Raw genomic sequence first — 15418 nt, 5'->3', positions numbered from 1 at the left:
TTGAGTAAATATTTTCGCTTTACAATGCCATCAAAACAAAGTTCGGAAATCGGCGGAAATCAAAGCAGATTCACAAAGCAAAGCACATTCACCAGAATGAACATTTACTCGAATGTAATAAATACCCGATATTAATTTTCATTTTTAGCATTTCTCGTTCAAATTTTTACATGCATTGAATTAAGAAAATGAATGTTTTGTTTCTTTTTATTTTCGTCGGCGATCATTGTCTTTAGCATAGTGGATGGGTCGTAATCATACTCGGGAAAATACCCCGCTTACGATAGATAAGTTATTTGGATTTAACAACCAAAATATTCACTAGAAACAATTTTTAATGGCAAATCAACGTTTCCATTCCATATTTGGTTTTAAACTTCTTCAGTTCATTCGCCTCTAGCCCTGAGAAGAAATGTGGAAAGAATTTCTACTCCATACTCCTTCTTAACTTGTCTTAAGGACAATCCATTCTCGCTCGACGCTCGCCGGCAACGATGTTGCTCCGATGACCACCAAGCGAGGAGTGATGTGGTTCATCTTCTTCTTGTTTTTGAATTATAGAGACTTCAAACTTTTTCAGTTCATTCGTCTCTAGCCCTGAGAAGGGTCCTTCTGAAGAACAGAAAACTCTACTTCAAACTCCTTCTCGACCTGTCTCGAGAAAGACACTTCATTGTCGTTCGACGCTCGTCAGCAAATCGTGCCCGCATTCTACACCATCGAACGACATTCTTGACCAAATAAGCTGAAAACGGGCAGAAACGGATGAATTATTTGCTCGTTATTGACGGTACGGGAAGGCAAGTACACAAATCGGCAAAGCAAACGTATGGGAAAATGGGATTGCTTCCAGTTTCCCTTAATTTGAACCATTTGCAGACTATGGGATTGTAATGCATAGCAAATCAAACAAATCATAGAGAATCTCCGATGCGATTGATATGCAAATCGTCAAAATCCGTTCGCAGCAAAAATAGTTATTGACGGTAACTTTATTTCATAAAAACGTGAGCCGTTTTCTGATTTGGCACCCTTAATGAAAAACGTAGTTCTACGTCAAAATCGTCCAACAAACACATTCTTTTTTAATCCCAAAAGCAAATGGAACAATCGTTCGCTCAGTATGTGATTAGTTCCTGTTTAAGTGATTCTACAGGTTGTAATTGACATTGCAAGAGAGGAAATCCGATCAGGTATGAGTAACCAACAATACAGATTCATTTTTTCTCAACATCCCGTGCCATAAAAATAATAATATGAGCGAAACCCTTGATCCCCCCCCCTTAAGAAAATGTTTTTATCGCATGTACAATCTTATCAAACGAGGTGTGCTTGCTATCAGACCTTGTTCGTAGTTATGATTCCTACACACGGTTAGGTAAGACCGAAAGAAAAATGTAAATACACACGAAGCGGCAAGTTCTACGTGACTCGAAACTGTTTTCAAGCAGCCAAATCTCAAAAAGAAACAGCAGAGTACAGCAGCGAATATAACTTGCACCTAAACATCGAGATATTGAATCATGCAGATAAAACATAAACATACCAAATACTAACTACCGAGAGAACGAGAAAAAAAAACCAAACGTCGCAAAAATCTACCCCTATATTAACGATATGAAAGGATCAAGAGTAACAGCATGCCGATGCCGATGGAACTCTCTTATGTATATTTATCTTTTATCGCGCGACCGATAAAACCAGGAGCCCTGATCCTATCGAAGCGCACACCTAATGACGGGATGCGAATGGATCATGATGATAATGGGTGGCGACCAACATGTGTTTGTGTTTTGTAATAGTTGTTATTAAAAAAAAAGGTGAAAGTTCCAACATGCTGCTTAGGATTTCCGGTGTGTGAGAGAAGAGCGCGCGCGCAATTCGTGCACTGCAAAAATTTCTGCTATTTTGCGCACAATTCGGGAGAAGATTAGGGGGGGGGGAAGAGGGGGAAAAAGAAATAGTGAGAGAAGCCAGACTTACAATCAGCATCATTATTCTCCAGGTAAATTAGAGTTATCTGCTCCATGTCGGGTAACTCCACGCGGTAGATTATTTCCCCTGTTTGTTTTACACACCAGAAGGGGGGCGCGCGTGTTTGGTTTTTGTGTTTCGTTTATTAGGGGAAATTATTTGAAACGAAAGTCAGAATATTTAAAGGGCGGATGAGAGAAGATAAGTGACAGTTTCATATGTTGTTTGAGGGATACCTTTCATTTTAGGAAGAGGAAGGAAATGAATGCATTGTTCCGAGAACGTGGGATGATTTGCGCGAGTGTTCAGTATCTGGCAATAACTCATCATCAACGAAATCATAGGTGAACGAGCGCAGGATGAGATGGATACGAAAAAATGGGACATAAAACCATTGATTGTAGCCATTAAACGACTCTGAATCTACGCCTGAGAGATAAATGTCCGTTTTACTCTAGGCCTATGGTCCTGTTTTTGTTTGCTTGTTTCAGAAGGACGGATATTTTTCGAAATGTGATCAATGGTCTACCGTGTTGAAAGTAAAAGCAAGATGGAACACGTCGTTACGAATTTTCTGGTGAACGTTTCTAGCGTTTTCTGTGTTGTTTTTTTTCTCGGTGGGGTGAATTGTATAGAGAAAATAACTCAACTCACCTTCGGCATTTGCATCGTCTTGTGTGTAGCAAAGCATGAAAGCTGGAAATGAATGGAAGATATGAGTCTGTGGTTTAAACTCTCGGATGAGTTTGATTATGGTGTCTGCTTTTGGGTAAACGAAAATATATAAATGTGGGAAATGAAACTTACGTTGCTCTGAATCATGATTGTTCTGATCACACACATTGCCATTCGCTAAAGAAAAAATGAAACAAAACGGTTGTGATAAATCAACAAACGAAACAAATATGAGGAAGAAAAGTCCAATAGGAACCAACGAAAATGGACACCACACAATCGTAAGGAAGTTATGAAAAAAAGGAAAAATAAAACAAAGCAAGTTTGATGAAGCGATACAATTTTGGGAGAAGAAAAGCAACGAAGCCGAGTATAGAGCACTTCCTTTTTTGCTGGTTTTCGCCGATTCAGTTCAATACTTACGCTCCTGGTCCGAACCATCCTCGTTTTTGTCGTCCTTACTCTTCATGAACGGAAACCGTCTGGAGAACGAGAAGTTCTTTTTCTTGCGGTCAAGCGTCGAAACCTAAAATCAGAATGCGGTGTTCAATTACGTTCGTCCTAGTCAATCTCCATAATAGTCTTACCTTTTCCATGTTTCCGCCGGCATGTCCCTGGAATTTAACACTTCGATCACGCGCCCTCTGCTTCCTCTCCCATCGTCGCTTCGAAGGGACAATTCCGATGCTCTCCTCTTCATCATCTCCGATCACACGCCTTGCCTGCCACCACTCGTCATCCGAGGCGTTCGTTACATGCAATATATCCCCATGCCTGAATGGTAATCCACGGCCCGGCAGACCATCGTCGCGGTTTGGATCGTAATCGAATAATGTTCTGAAAGCAAACGCTTTTATATTTGTGCACAAACAAAAACATTCGGAATCACCCACCTCACGAAGAGTGTCCTCTTCTGGGATGTACGCAGCAAAGTTCCAGTACCGGCCACAACCTGCTGCTTCAACTCTTGTATTCGCTGCTCGAAACGATTGTAATCCTCCGGGCGATACTGTGCGACCAGTGTAACCGTACCACCGGCGTTCTGCGCAACCCAATAACAACAATGACAGTTCAATAAGTTCCGAAAAATTGAAGCAATCAATTACCTTAAGCGCTTGCGCTGCATCCTCGTGGGAAGCACCCGACAGACTGACTCCATTCACACTCAACAACTGATCTCCTCGTTTGAGTTCACCGCCTACGTCAGCCGCTCCACCGTGCAACACGTACGACACAAAGATACCCTGCGAGGGACGAAGAATGTAGATTTGGTTCGCCACTTTCTATGACCATCGAACCTACCTGACCATCTTCGCCACCCACGATGTTGAAGCCTAACCCGGAGGGACCCTTCTGAATGACAATTGTTCGAGGTTCCCTGCAAAATAGAACAATATTTGATTATTAAATAAATGAGTCTGAGTTTCGCTGACATTCTCGGAACATTCATGATGCACTCATGAAGTATGATTCGTTCATACTGAAAATGAAATAATTGTTCAATTTTTGGATATTCCCAGATCTAGTACAGCAGCTGTCAATCACTGCTTGGTTCTAGCTTCTGTATTACACTTCTGCTCTTGCAAATCAAACTGGCGGAAGTAAAATGATTGATGATTTGAAATAGGATTGGGCGATCTTGAATCGATATTTAGAAGATAAATCTTCCCCTTCCGATTTCCGATTTCCAAGATGTCACAAGTTGTATTTACATCCCATTCACTAGACTGACGCCGAAACGTTCTTTTGCCAGACGTATGACACTGTTGGATTCTATGGAATTACTAGCTGATCCGGCAAACTTCGTCCCGCCCAAAATTTGTTTTGACGTAGGCCTACGTCTTTCATTTCTATACCGGGGTGTAAAATCAAATTTTCAAAAACGAAAGCGTTACGTCGGAGACCGAGATTTTGAGCTATTAACTCCTAAACAACCGAACGAAATGGTATGATAAACACTCCAGTCGAAAGATAAAATGTTTACACGTGTCCAAAAACTTGTTTCAATAGTATTGAAATTGCTTTCAAAACAGGCTATTGAAATCACCAATCGGCATATAAGCGAGCGCCGCTCGGAAGTCCACTCAGTTATACTTGAACAGCGATTGGAGCATGTTGTCTCTGTTGTGGTGAAGCAAATTTCGTTTATCATGAAAGCGCTGATGAGCCTGTTTGTGCACCTTAGGCCGGAAGGGAACCCATCAGGAGGAGAGTGGTGCAACAAACGGTTCCGCTTGAGACATCGGAGCAGCCACCACACACACACATACACGCGCGGAACTATTTTCGTTTGGTTGCCATCCAGCATCGAGAAGGTTCCGGAAAGATGTCATCGTTGCTAAAAAATAATCTACCAGTTCCTCTTGGAATTGAAAAATACATTCATTCGAAAGAGTTTATTTTAATGTATTCTATCCATATAACACTGCAACCAAATACATTGGTGATTTTTCAATCAAATGCAATGAACAGGTGGTTATCGAGTTAGTATTAACCATTGATGGGCTCCGAATATCGAGGAGAATCTGGAAAGATGTTATCGTTGCTGGAAAATAATCTGCCAGTTCCCCTGGGAATTGAGAAAAAAACATTCAAGCGAAAGAGTTTATTTTCATGTTTTCTATCCATAAAACACTGCGACCAAATACATTTGGTTCCGTGATTTTTCAATCAAATGCAATTAACAGGTGGTTATCGAGTTAGCATTAACCACTGGTGGGCTTCGAGTATCGAGGAGAATCTGGAAAGATGTTATCGTTATAGTCAAGTGCAATTAGCAGGGAAGCTTCTGAAGATTATTCTTCTCCATCAGTAGGATATATTCGTATCCAATACTGGATGCGCGCGCAACGGAAAATATTTCGCATCGCGAAAATCATATAAACGATTGAAAAATCGATTATTGCTCAATCACTGAAAGTTTCAAACTCAGAGAGTTCATTCGCCTCTAGTTTGCCTTCCAAATTGCCATCGTAAACCACACCTACTCTCGATTCAATCACGAACAAAAAGCATACTTAAGCGATACTCTGGTGGTGAAACGCATTCATTTTTCGTGAGGACATCGACCAGACAACATCGTTACTGAACGAGCTGAACGAGCTGGACGAGCTGGACGGCGAGGGATGCATTACCTGGCCTGACCTGACCTGAAACGCATTCAGTTTGTTTGGAACTGTGAGGGAGCGCAGAAAACCCGATCCATCAGGAGGAGAAGAGAAGGCGACCAAGAGAGCATCAACATCGAAAAACATCGGAGACATCGGAGCAGCCGCCACACACACATATACACGCGCGGAACTATTTTCGTTTGGTTGTCATCCAGCGTCGAGAAGATTCCGGAAAGATGTTATCGTTGCTGAAAAATAATCTGCCAGTTCCCCTGGGAATTGAAAAAAACATTCAAGCGAAAGAGTTTATTTTAATGTTTTCTAACCATATAACGCTGCGACCATTTGGTTTTGTGATTTTTCAATCAAGTGCAATGAAAGGGGGTAATCGAGTTAGCATTAACCACTGGTGGGCTTCGACTATCGAGGAGAATCTGGAAAGATGTCATCGTTGCTGAAAAATAATCTGCCAGTACCCCTGGGAATTGAAAATTATATTCAAGCGAAAGAGTTTATTATCTTTTCTATACATATAATACTGCGATGAATCTTAAGAAGGAATTCCCGCTCCACACGCACTGGCAAACGATGTTAACGAGAAATGAGGGTGTGGTGAGAAAGGATGAGCGAACGCAAACATTATGTAGCAATGTATTATGTATTATACAACTTTCGCGCTATTGCTTCTTTTGCTAAAAATTGTGCCTTCAACGCAACGCTCTCGTTTTCGAAATCCCTCAAATATTCCTTTATTCATTCATTCAGAATTGATTAAGATGCAACTAAAAACAAATGATCACTAAATCAACGATAGTCCCACATCACCCTTGCGGTTATACCACAAATATAACCAACTTCCTGTTTTTGGTTATCAATACCTTTAAACATTCACTTTTTCTTACTAAACGCAAGTTCATGAGTCCAATAACAGAACTGTTCATTGATTGATCTTTTAATCGACCCGAAGTATGATAGAATAAAGACCTCCCTAGAGAGGGGGGAGGAGTGTCTATTCACCACAGAAACGTTTCGTGTCCCTCAAAATCTTCACATGCCAAATTTGGTTTCTTTTGCTTGATTAATGCAGACATTTGTGTTTCATTTTTATGGCAGCCCTCCCAAGAGAGGGGGAGGAGTATCTAACCACCATAGAATTAATTATTGCACCCTAAAACCTCTACATGCTAAATCTCGTTTCATTTACTTGATTAATTCTCGAGTAATACAAACATTTGTGTTCCATTTGCATGGAAGCCCCCCCTAAGAGAGAAGGGAGGAGTGTCTAACCAACGTAAAAACATTTATTGCACCCTAAAATCTTCACATGCCAAATGTGGTTTCGGTTGCTTGATCAATTCTCGAGTAATGCAGAAATTTGTGTTTCATTAGTATGGCAGCTCCCCTTAGAGAGGGGGGTGGAGTGTCTAACCACCATAGAAACATTTATTGCACCCTAAAACCTCAATATGCCTAATTTGGTTTCATTTGCTTGATTAGTTCTCAAGAAATGTAGAAATTTGTGTTTCATTTGTATGGCAGATACGCCCCCCCATCCTTAGAGATGGGGGAGTATCTAACCATTATAGAATCATTTATTGCACCCTAAAATCTGCATATCCCGAGAACTAATCAAGCAAAAGTGTAAGCGCAAAACTCAAGGAGGAATCGTCCGATTTGAGATGTCATCATTTTATTCTATTTCCTGTATCAAACATGTATTCCATGTAAGAGATAAACATGTAAATCTTGAACGATAATTATGTCTGAAAATAATTTTATATTACAATGACGAGTTTTGGTAGAAATACTAGCAAATTTATAGTAAAAGGAAATTGTAAAGGGTCAATTAGAAGATCAATTGGACCCATGAGCGTTCGCTTAGCGAGAAAAAGTGAATGTTTGAAGGTATTGATAGCAAAAAAATCCATTTTGGGCGGAACGAAGTTCGCCGGCTCAACAGTCAATGACAATAATGATAATGTAATCGATGTGAGTGAGCTTGAATTCATTTTTGATTGTAATGAATATCGACCTGTGATGTAAATACTATAAATGAATAATATTTTACTGATTAAAAAAAAACAAAAAAATTGTTATCAACTACAATAGATCAAATTATTGGTCGTTGTGTCCTACGGAAGAATATACTTCAACTGAGCCTTCGGTGGCAGGTTTCACTGTGATGTGGCTTCAACCATTTAGAAATGGGTCACTTTCGAGTGTATGTATTTTTTAACCATTTTTTCTATTGCTATTTCTTGAAACACAGAAACAAATTATTCATTTTTACTTTACTTTTGGTACCGCTCATCAGCCGATACACACCTTCATCAAGCACGATCTTGACCAGCCAGCTTCTGGTAACAAAGTGTAACTGGTGGCGTATAACTACACAAATATCGACTCGGAAAAATTTGATAAACTACATTCCTTAGCAATGAATGATGCAGTGGCCACCATACCCTCTAAAGCTCTTCAACACATTGCACCAATATGATCACTTTGGAGCGGGGAAAGATGTTCTTTCCAACTGAATACTTTAGCAAGCACGAATGGAAACAAGACCGGAACTAAGACTAACTTCAGTTCTCCCATTCAAAGTGATTGAATTCGATCGCAGCATATGGAATGAAGGTGGTCCTTAAACTCGTCCAGAAACACTTGTTTTTCATACTGTTGGATCTAGAAAAAGTGAATCTACAACAGCTGAAATTGTTGAACAAGGAACCGACACGACAATTCCAATGGGGCAGTGGCCTATAGATTTTCGAGCGGAAATACATGCAACTCTGACATGTACAATTATTGGTTTGACTAGGAAATATAGGATTGTCAATATACCTATGTATTCTCTCAGCTGCTCTGAATGCGTGAAAGTATACCTTCTTGAGATGCAAAGTCCTAGTGCAACAACAACTCATTTTCTTATAATGAACTGACAGTACAAGTATAACAAGCATACCGCAATAGATCAAAGTAATAGTCGCAGTGGTTCGAGGCACCTACAGAAGAAGCAGAACTCGCTGAAGAGTGTTTCTAAGCAGCTGTTGTATTCGATTTGCGAATGAAACCGCTTGGTTGTTTTTTGAAGAGAAAAGAACAAAGCAATGTCATAAGCGAAAATAACTAAACGCTGCAAAGTAACGATCCAAGAAGAAAACTGCTTTGCAAAATTTGGGACTATTGCATCTGCAGGGTTGAAGTTGAAGACCATCTTTTTTCGTGTGAAATGTTGCAAAAATTCAACAAAAATTATAGGGATGCTGGTGAGGTTTTCACGACCTCTGCTTTGTAAGGGTATCCGTAATAAAAGTAAGGAGCATTCCAGTATCCCATTTAAAAACTCGTACTCACCTTGAAATATCCTCATGGCTCACGGCGCGCGGCGTTCCGGCTGGCAAACCCGACTCCAGCAGATTCGATGAAGCATACCGCGACGACGAGTTATCCAGCATCGGCGAGTGCGCTCGCAGTTCACTGGCAACGGCATGATCCACGACAGTCTGTCCGACCTGATTCATCGCATTCGTGGACAACGAATTCAAGTTCCCGATGGAATTGGCCAGCGCCTGGAGGATGTTGGTTTTCTGCACAATAAGTGTCGCTCTGTTGGTAATTGCTTTCAGGGTGGCAACAGCTTCCTCGTGCACCACGTTCTCGAGATTCCGCTCTCCGTCACTGGTTCTCACGGCTATCAGCTTATCGCCGACGGCCAGCCGTCCATCAACGTGTGCCGCGCCGCCATCCATGATTTTTGTCACGTAGATCCCATTGTCACCTGGGATGTGTTGATTGCCGATACCTCCGGCAATCGAGAAGCCAAGCCCCTTGTTACCCTTCACCAGATCGATTTCCTCCTGCTTGGGAGCTTGCGCCGGTGGTCGTTTCCTTCGTATGTGCAGCGTTACTCGATCACCAGCTTTTTTCAGCGCATCCACCGCCTCGCCGTGGCTCACATTAACTACCGACATTTCGTTGACGGAAACGATGCAATCATTAACCTGTAGTCGGCCATCGGCATACGCAGCCCCACCGGGAATCACTTTGGTGATATAAATCGACGCATCCAGATTAATGTGTGGATTGTCTGTTCCGCCCGCTATCGAAAAGCCCAATCCAGTGGAACCACGCACCAGGGCAATATCCTCGTACTCCCAAACGGCATCGCCATTGAGCTGCAAAACAGATTCGAGAGGAACTATTTTTAGAACCGAATTGCCCTTGCACTCCAACTATGGCTGGATAATCCTCACCTGTTTCGCGTCGCTCGAATTGGATGTGTTGACCTGGCGAGAAAAATGGGAAAATGAACAGAGATCATTAGACATTCTTCGCGGTGTAATAGCGTTTTTTTCACAATATTATATTCGAAATGGAGTCGGTGAATCACACGCAAACATCAACCGCTTACTTTCATGACTGGAGCAGCTACTCCCGGTCACAATGCAGTGGCAAACTGTGCTACGGAGCGCACTCGAAGCTTCTTCCGTTGGGTGAACGAATATGTGGAAAATTCAACCGCTCTGGTCACGCAAAACCGAAAATAGGAGGCAAAATGTTTTTGCTCGTTTTTCATCTCTACGAGCGCCGAAACGATCGCCATCGTGATCATCATCTTTCTCTGGTGGTGTGCCGAAGATCCGTTCGCTCTTCTCGGCGATGACCACGACACTACTGTGCTGAGATTTTTGCTGTTTGTCACTATTAGAACATTATGAGTGAAATGTGTACCGAGAAGATTGAATTTTCCGCATAATTTCATTCATTTCGAGAAAAAAAACTATTATCTAAACCAGAAGTTAGTACTAACTTGAGCCTATCATTACTTGCGCATTTGGACACCTATTGCGACGGTTTCATCAAAACAGCTCTAATAGCTGGGCATGCATGTGACGAAGATGATTGCTAAAAATAGACACCTTTGATGATGACCATTCGCGATAGGTTTGAAGGAATGCTGAGGTCAATCCCTAAACCGATATTAGTTGGGTGCAAGTGAAATGTACATATGTGCTTTACCGTATCCAAATTAAACAGCGACGAAACCTTCTTGAGAAATCCTCCTCCCTCCGGTTGGCGTTTCTTTTTCCTCGTTGTCATCTCTTCCGACTTTGCGTGTTTTTTTTGTTCCTCTCACTCTTGGTTTGAAATTCTAATTATCACTAACACACATGGGCACACAAATCTAATACCAACAGACACACACACAAATCACTTCTCGCCTCCTTCTTCTCCAGTAGTGAAAAAAACATAAGTTAAACAAAACTGTTAATTAATCCACCAATGGAAACATATTCGACAACTGATGAAAAACTAAAAACAAACAACAAATCGTTCAACATTCCGCGGGCTTAAAAAAACGCAAAATATTTGCGTTACGATTAATTTTAAACTATTGTCACCTATAACAGAAAAGAGAGAGATAGAGAAAATTGGGTTTTAGAATTCCGGTGGCTTATCGCCGCATTCCTTTTGAAAACATGAAACAGCTCCGATGGCGGTTATTTTATGCGAGCACAACACCCAAACCGAATGCAGGATAAAACATTATCAACCACAATTTCCTTCCAAGGGAAAAAACGCCATTCGCTTGGGGTATGATTTGTTATCGTTAGTTCGCACACAGGTGATGGTAAGAAGAAGAAAGGTTCAGAACATTTCACAAATCATTCAGCAAAAATGTTTTCTTTTTACTTCTCTCTTTAGAATATGAATTAATCCATGAGATAAAATCATGATCAGGACCCATTTTCATTGAGAACAAAACATAATACGGTTGGCTCCTTTAAACTTATGTAACTGAGCCTGTAAAAATAAACGATTTAAAAAAACATAATACTCGCCATCAACTAACGAGTTCTTTGATGAACGAGACTACTGCTATTACAGAAAAAGTACGCATGTCAAACGTTAGCGACCGACAGCGGTCTAACACGGAACCTTTTGTTTCTCATGTAGACCACTCGCTACTGTTAACAAATCCGTTCAACGGTAGCAGCCTTTGTCACATCATAGTGCAGTGTTCCAGTGTTACTCCATCCAACTGAATCGCCGGATTGAAAGTGGAAGACGCGCTGTTGAACGAGCTGATGGAAAACGAAAGGAAGTCTTCCAGGATTGTTTCGAATAATGGATGATTTCGATGTAGTTATGTAGGGGTGTATATCAAAAGATAATACATTTAGTTAGAATACATTTGGAATGAATCTGTATAGTCATTAGGGTGCCAATGAAAATGGTCATCTCTAATTTCTAAAAATTACCCCACAAAAAATGTTCACCACCTCGAAAAAACACCCTATGCCAAATATCAGTTCAATCGGACTTAAGGGAAAGTAAGGCAAAGCGGTCAAAGTTTAAGTTTTTTGAAAATCGAAAAATCACCAAATTGGGGTTTTCGAAAAAAAAAATCTTGACGCTAAATGTCTTACAATTGCATGAAACGTCGAGATGTAATGTCATCTCAAAAAATTTTTTTGACAAAAATCGACACTGGAACTTTTTTTTTCGGAATACGAAACGAAAGGTATGGTTTTAAGGGGGTATTCTAGTCTAGAAATCTGAAAAAATCGAAATTTTTTTTTTTACCATATTTCTGTAGTTTAGGCATTCAAGAATATACTCTAGAAAGGACTTATCGAAAATCCTATTATTTACCTAGTTAGAGCCATCTTAGTGATGTGGTATCTAACCTGTTACGGCCATCACAATGAACTTCAAACGCGTTTCTCTCGGAACTAGTTTTTTTCTAACTGGCGTACACGATATCTCAAGTTCTACTGAACCGATTTATGTCAAATTTATATGAAAATAATCTGCATACATCTCTCTATCGCATGAACCAATAAAAAATTATAACTTTTTAATTTTACTATTTTTAAAAAATCGGTAAACGCAAAAAAAAACGTTTTAAACAGCATTTTTGTTTTCAAACGGCCGCCATTTTGTTAAAACCCATGTTTTTGACTTGTCCGAGGTTCATGCCATAGCGACATCTTTACTGATTCAGAATCTGTTCGATTTTTTTGTTTCAGATAACCAGAAGGACTGGAATCGTGTACGCCATGGCACAACTTTTTTTTGAACACCCTCACTTCACCAGCATGTAACTATTCTAATTATGAATATTTTTTTTCCGTCCTATTTTTGTTTTATTGTTGAAAGATAGATAAACGAATAATGATATAATGGATAGTAAAAATATTCTTTGTTTTATTTTTACGGAGTTCGAAAAAACGTCCGAAATTCGTGTCTCTACACTAGAATACCCCCTTAAGTACCAATAAAAATAGTTATCTCGATTTTTCATTTGGAACTTGTTGCGAAATATTGATTTGCACGATAATATACCCTATGCACAATATTAGTTCTGTAGAACTTCATTTGTTAGTGCCACAGACCTAAAAATTAGAGTTTTTTGAAAAACGAAAATTCACGGAAATCGGGGTTCTCAAAAATTTTTTTTTGATGCCAAATATTTTAAAATTGCATTACTTGTCGAGATTTACTGTTGTCTAAAAAAAAATTTGTCGAAAATTTCACACAAAAATCAGATCTATATTTAAAAAATGGGTCGGTTATATCTATGATATAACCGTAAGGTTGACGTGGGACTACCTTAGCTTAGCAATCATTTGTTTTAATTGATTAAATTTTTGATTGAATGAAACAATTTCCGAGTTCAATTGAATTCAATATATTTGCTTTGCGAGTAAGAAGATTGTATAATGCCATGTAAGGTCAATTCATGCGTTGTGTTAGATTATGATCTTCGTCACAAGTATATTTAACCCTTTCGTCACCCCGTCACCCAGATATGGGTGACACTTTCATCGTTCAAATTGAATAGTATTTTTAGAAGGAATTTGATAGAATAGGTATCTAAATGTAACTACAGGATGTGTAGAAAAATAATAAAATCATAATCATATTATTATAATGTTTATACTATACTTTTTATTAATTCGTAGTACGGATGGTTTGTACTGCAGTTTTTTTTGCGAAACCCATATAATATGACTTTGGCATATGTTATTGTTGTCAATTCGTCTTCAAATTAAGAAAAATATTGCTAGATCATGTAAAAGTTATCTACAAACTAAGTTTGATCTTCATTTAATAATTTATTCGCATGTTGGGCCTTGCAAGAAACTCAAAAACATCGCGTTGGGCGACGAACATGTTAATAACAGTCCTTGTACGTTTGGTATGACGAAATTTTGGTTTTGAAGTCTGTGTTAGGCAAACACATTTCAGTCGGAACAAAAATGCCCCCGACTTTCATGTATTTGCAATACCAATTTCCCCAGACACCTTGGTTTTGAAGTCTGTGTTAGGGAACACATTTCGGTGAGAACAAAAGTCCCCATTAGGATTGGGCGATCTTTAGAAAAAGATCGATCTTGATGGATCGATTTTCTAAACGGCACAGAGATCGATTCACTGATTAAATTGGTACCAAAGAATCGATCTTTGAAAAATCGAATGCCTTTTTTCCAATTTATTTGCTTGTTCTATATAAGTATTGTCTTTTGTTTAAATATGAAATTAACATTTTATATTTCTATTCAAACATAAAATGCATTTCAGTTTGATTCTCAGAATGAAGGTCACAAAAAACAGGAAATCCCAGAAAAAAGTATTTTGCAGGGCATTCAACTTGAACCGTCAAGGAATTATTTAATTAAATAAATTAATAGAAAAATATATAGAACTCTGCTGACGATAATCCCGTTGAATCCAATCGTTTAATACGCCTAGTATTCAGTCATAATATTGGTAATAGTCCCAGTTCTAGTAAAGAATGCTTTAGTTTGATCTGATGTCAACATCCCATCTCGTCACAATTTTTACTATCAGCCTAGTGAATATGATGATGTAACTTGTGACCACTTGTTTTGTAATGACCAAACTTACAAAACTGCTTCTCCTAAATTTACGACCACTAATTCGATAACCTCGAAAGGGATCCAATGTTTATGAAATTTGTCAAGTGGTTTTTGGTAAGAATCAATGTTCAATGTTCACTGAAAAACAAATTTACAATATTTTTGTTTCTACGAGTTGAGTAGGAAGAATCGACCGAAAAATCGGAAATCGGAGAGTAAAAGATCGATCTTCTAAATATCGATCCAGGATCGCCCACTCCTATTTACTATCCCTAATTTGACATCCTCGAAAGTTATTCAAATGTTTATGAAATTTGTCAGGTGATTAAAATCGATGTACATTAAAAAAAACTCTAGGATCGAAAAAATCGAAAGCAAAAGATCGATCTTTGCGATTTTTTCGGGTACAATGAATCGATTCAAAAAATCGGAAATCGAAATGGAAAAGATCGATCTTCTGAAAATCGATCCTAGATCGCCCAATCCTAGTCCCCATACTTTCATGTATTTGAAATGTCGATTTCCCCAAGGCTGCTTGGTTTTTGATGGCTGTGTTGGGGAAACCGTAAATCGGGCCAATCAAAACGAGGCAGTTAGGGCGTTTTGATAACGCTTAACATTTTGCAGTTATTCAATTGTTTATCTAATGAAAAATAACATTTTATTAATTGCGATAGAAGCGTAGAAACCTTCCCTATCAATTGATGCAAACATCTTTTCGATACTGTAATAAATGTTCAAGTTATAAGCATTCACAATCTTTCATTTTTT

General features: G+C 39.2%; 2 protein-coding genes across 26 annotated transcripts in view; both read right to left on the bottom strand.

Moving 5' to 3' along the window:
* LOC129763200 (disks large 1 tumor suppressor protein) overlaps positions 1-15418 on the bottom strand; it is a 43944-nt gene that overhangs the window by 17453 nt on the left and 11073 nt on the right. For 6 of the 14 annotated variants that reach the window (XM_055762035.1, XM_055762037.1, XM_055762039.1 and 3 more), the window contains exons 2-12: positions 10779-10990; positions 10013-10045; positions 9114-9934; positions 3952-4027; positions 3756-3893; positions 3543-3691; positions 3237-3486; positions 3073-3175; positions 2782-2826; positions 2629-2670; positions 1984-2061 (exon numbers count right to left, since the gene is read on the bottom strand). In XM_055762035.1, coding sequence (XP_055618010.1) covers positions 1984-2061; positions 2629-2670; positions 2782-2826; positions 3073-3175; positions 3237-3486; positions 3543-3691; positions 3756-3893; positions 3952-4027; positions 9114-9934; positions 10013-10045; positions 10779-10859 — 1816 coding nt within the window. In that variant the 5' untranslated portion in view covers positions 10860-10990. Of the gene's footprint in view, positions 1-1983; positions 2062-2628; positions 2671-2781; positions 2827-3072; positions 3176-3236; positions 3487-3542; positions 3692-3755; positions 3894-3951; positions 4028-9113; positions 9935-10012; positions 10046-10170; positions 10295-10778; positions 10991-15418 lie in introns of those variants that run through there. The other 8 variants (XM_055762036.1, XM_055762042.1, XM_055762045.1 and 5 more) reach the window with 8 other exon arrangements.
* Positions 11025-15418, bottom strand: part of LOC129763203 (disks large 1 tumor suppressor protein-like) — a 70857-nt gene continuing 66463 nt past the window's right edge. For all 12 annotated transcript variants that reach the window (XM_055762052.1, XM_055762062.1, XM_055762054.1 and 9 more), the window contains one exon: positions 11025-11161. In XM_055762052.1, the coding sequence (XP_055618027.1) occupies positions 11147-11161 (15 nt within the window). In that variant the 3' untranslated portion in view covers positions 11025-11146. The remainder of the gene's footprint in view (positions 11162-15418) is intronic.

The sequence above is a fragment of the Toxorhynchites rutilus genome, chromosome 1, assembly GCF_029784135.1.
Source record: "Toxorhynchites rutilus septentrionalis strain SRP chromosome 1, ASM2978413v1, whole genome shotgun sequence".
Taxonomy (NCBI): domain Eukaryota; kingdom Metazoa; phylum Arthropoda; class Insecta; order Diptera; family Culicidae; genus Toxorhynchites; species Toxorhynchites rutilus.
This window is presented reverse-complemented; position numbering and strand designations above follow the sequence as displayed.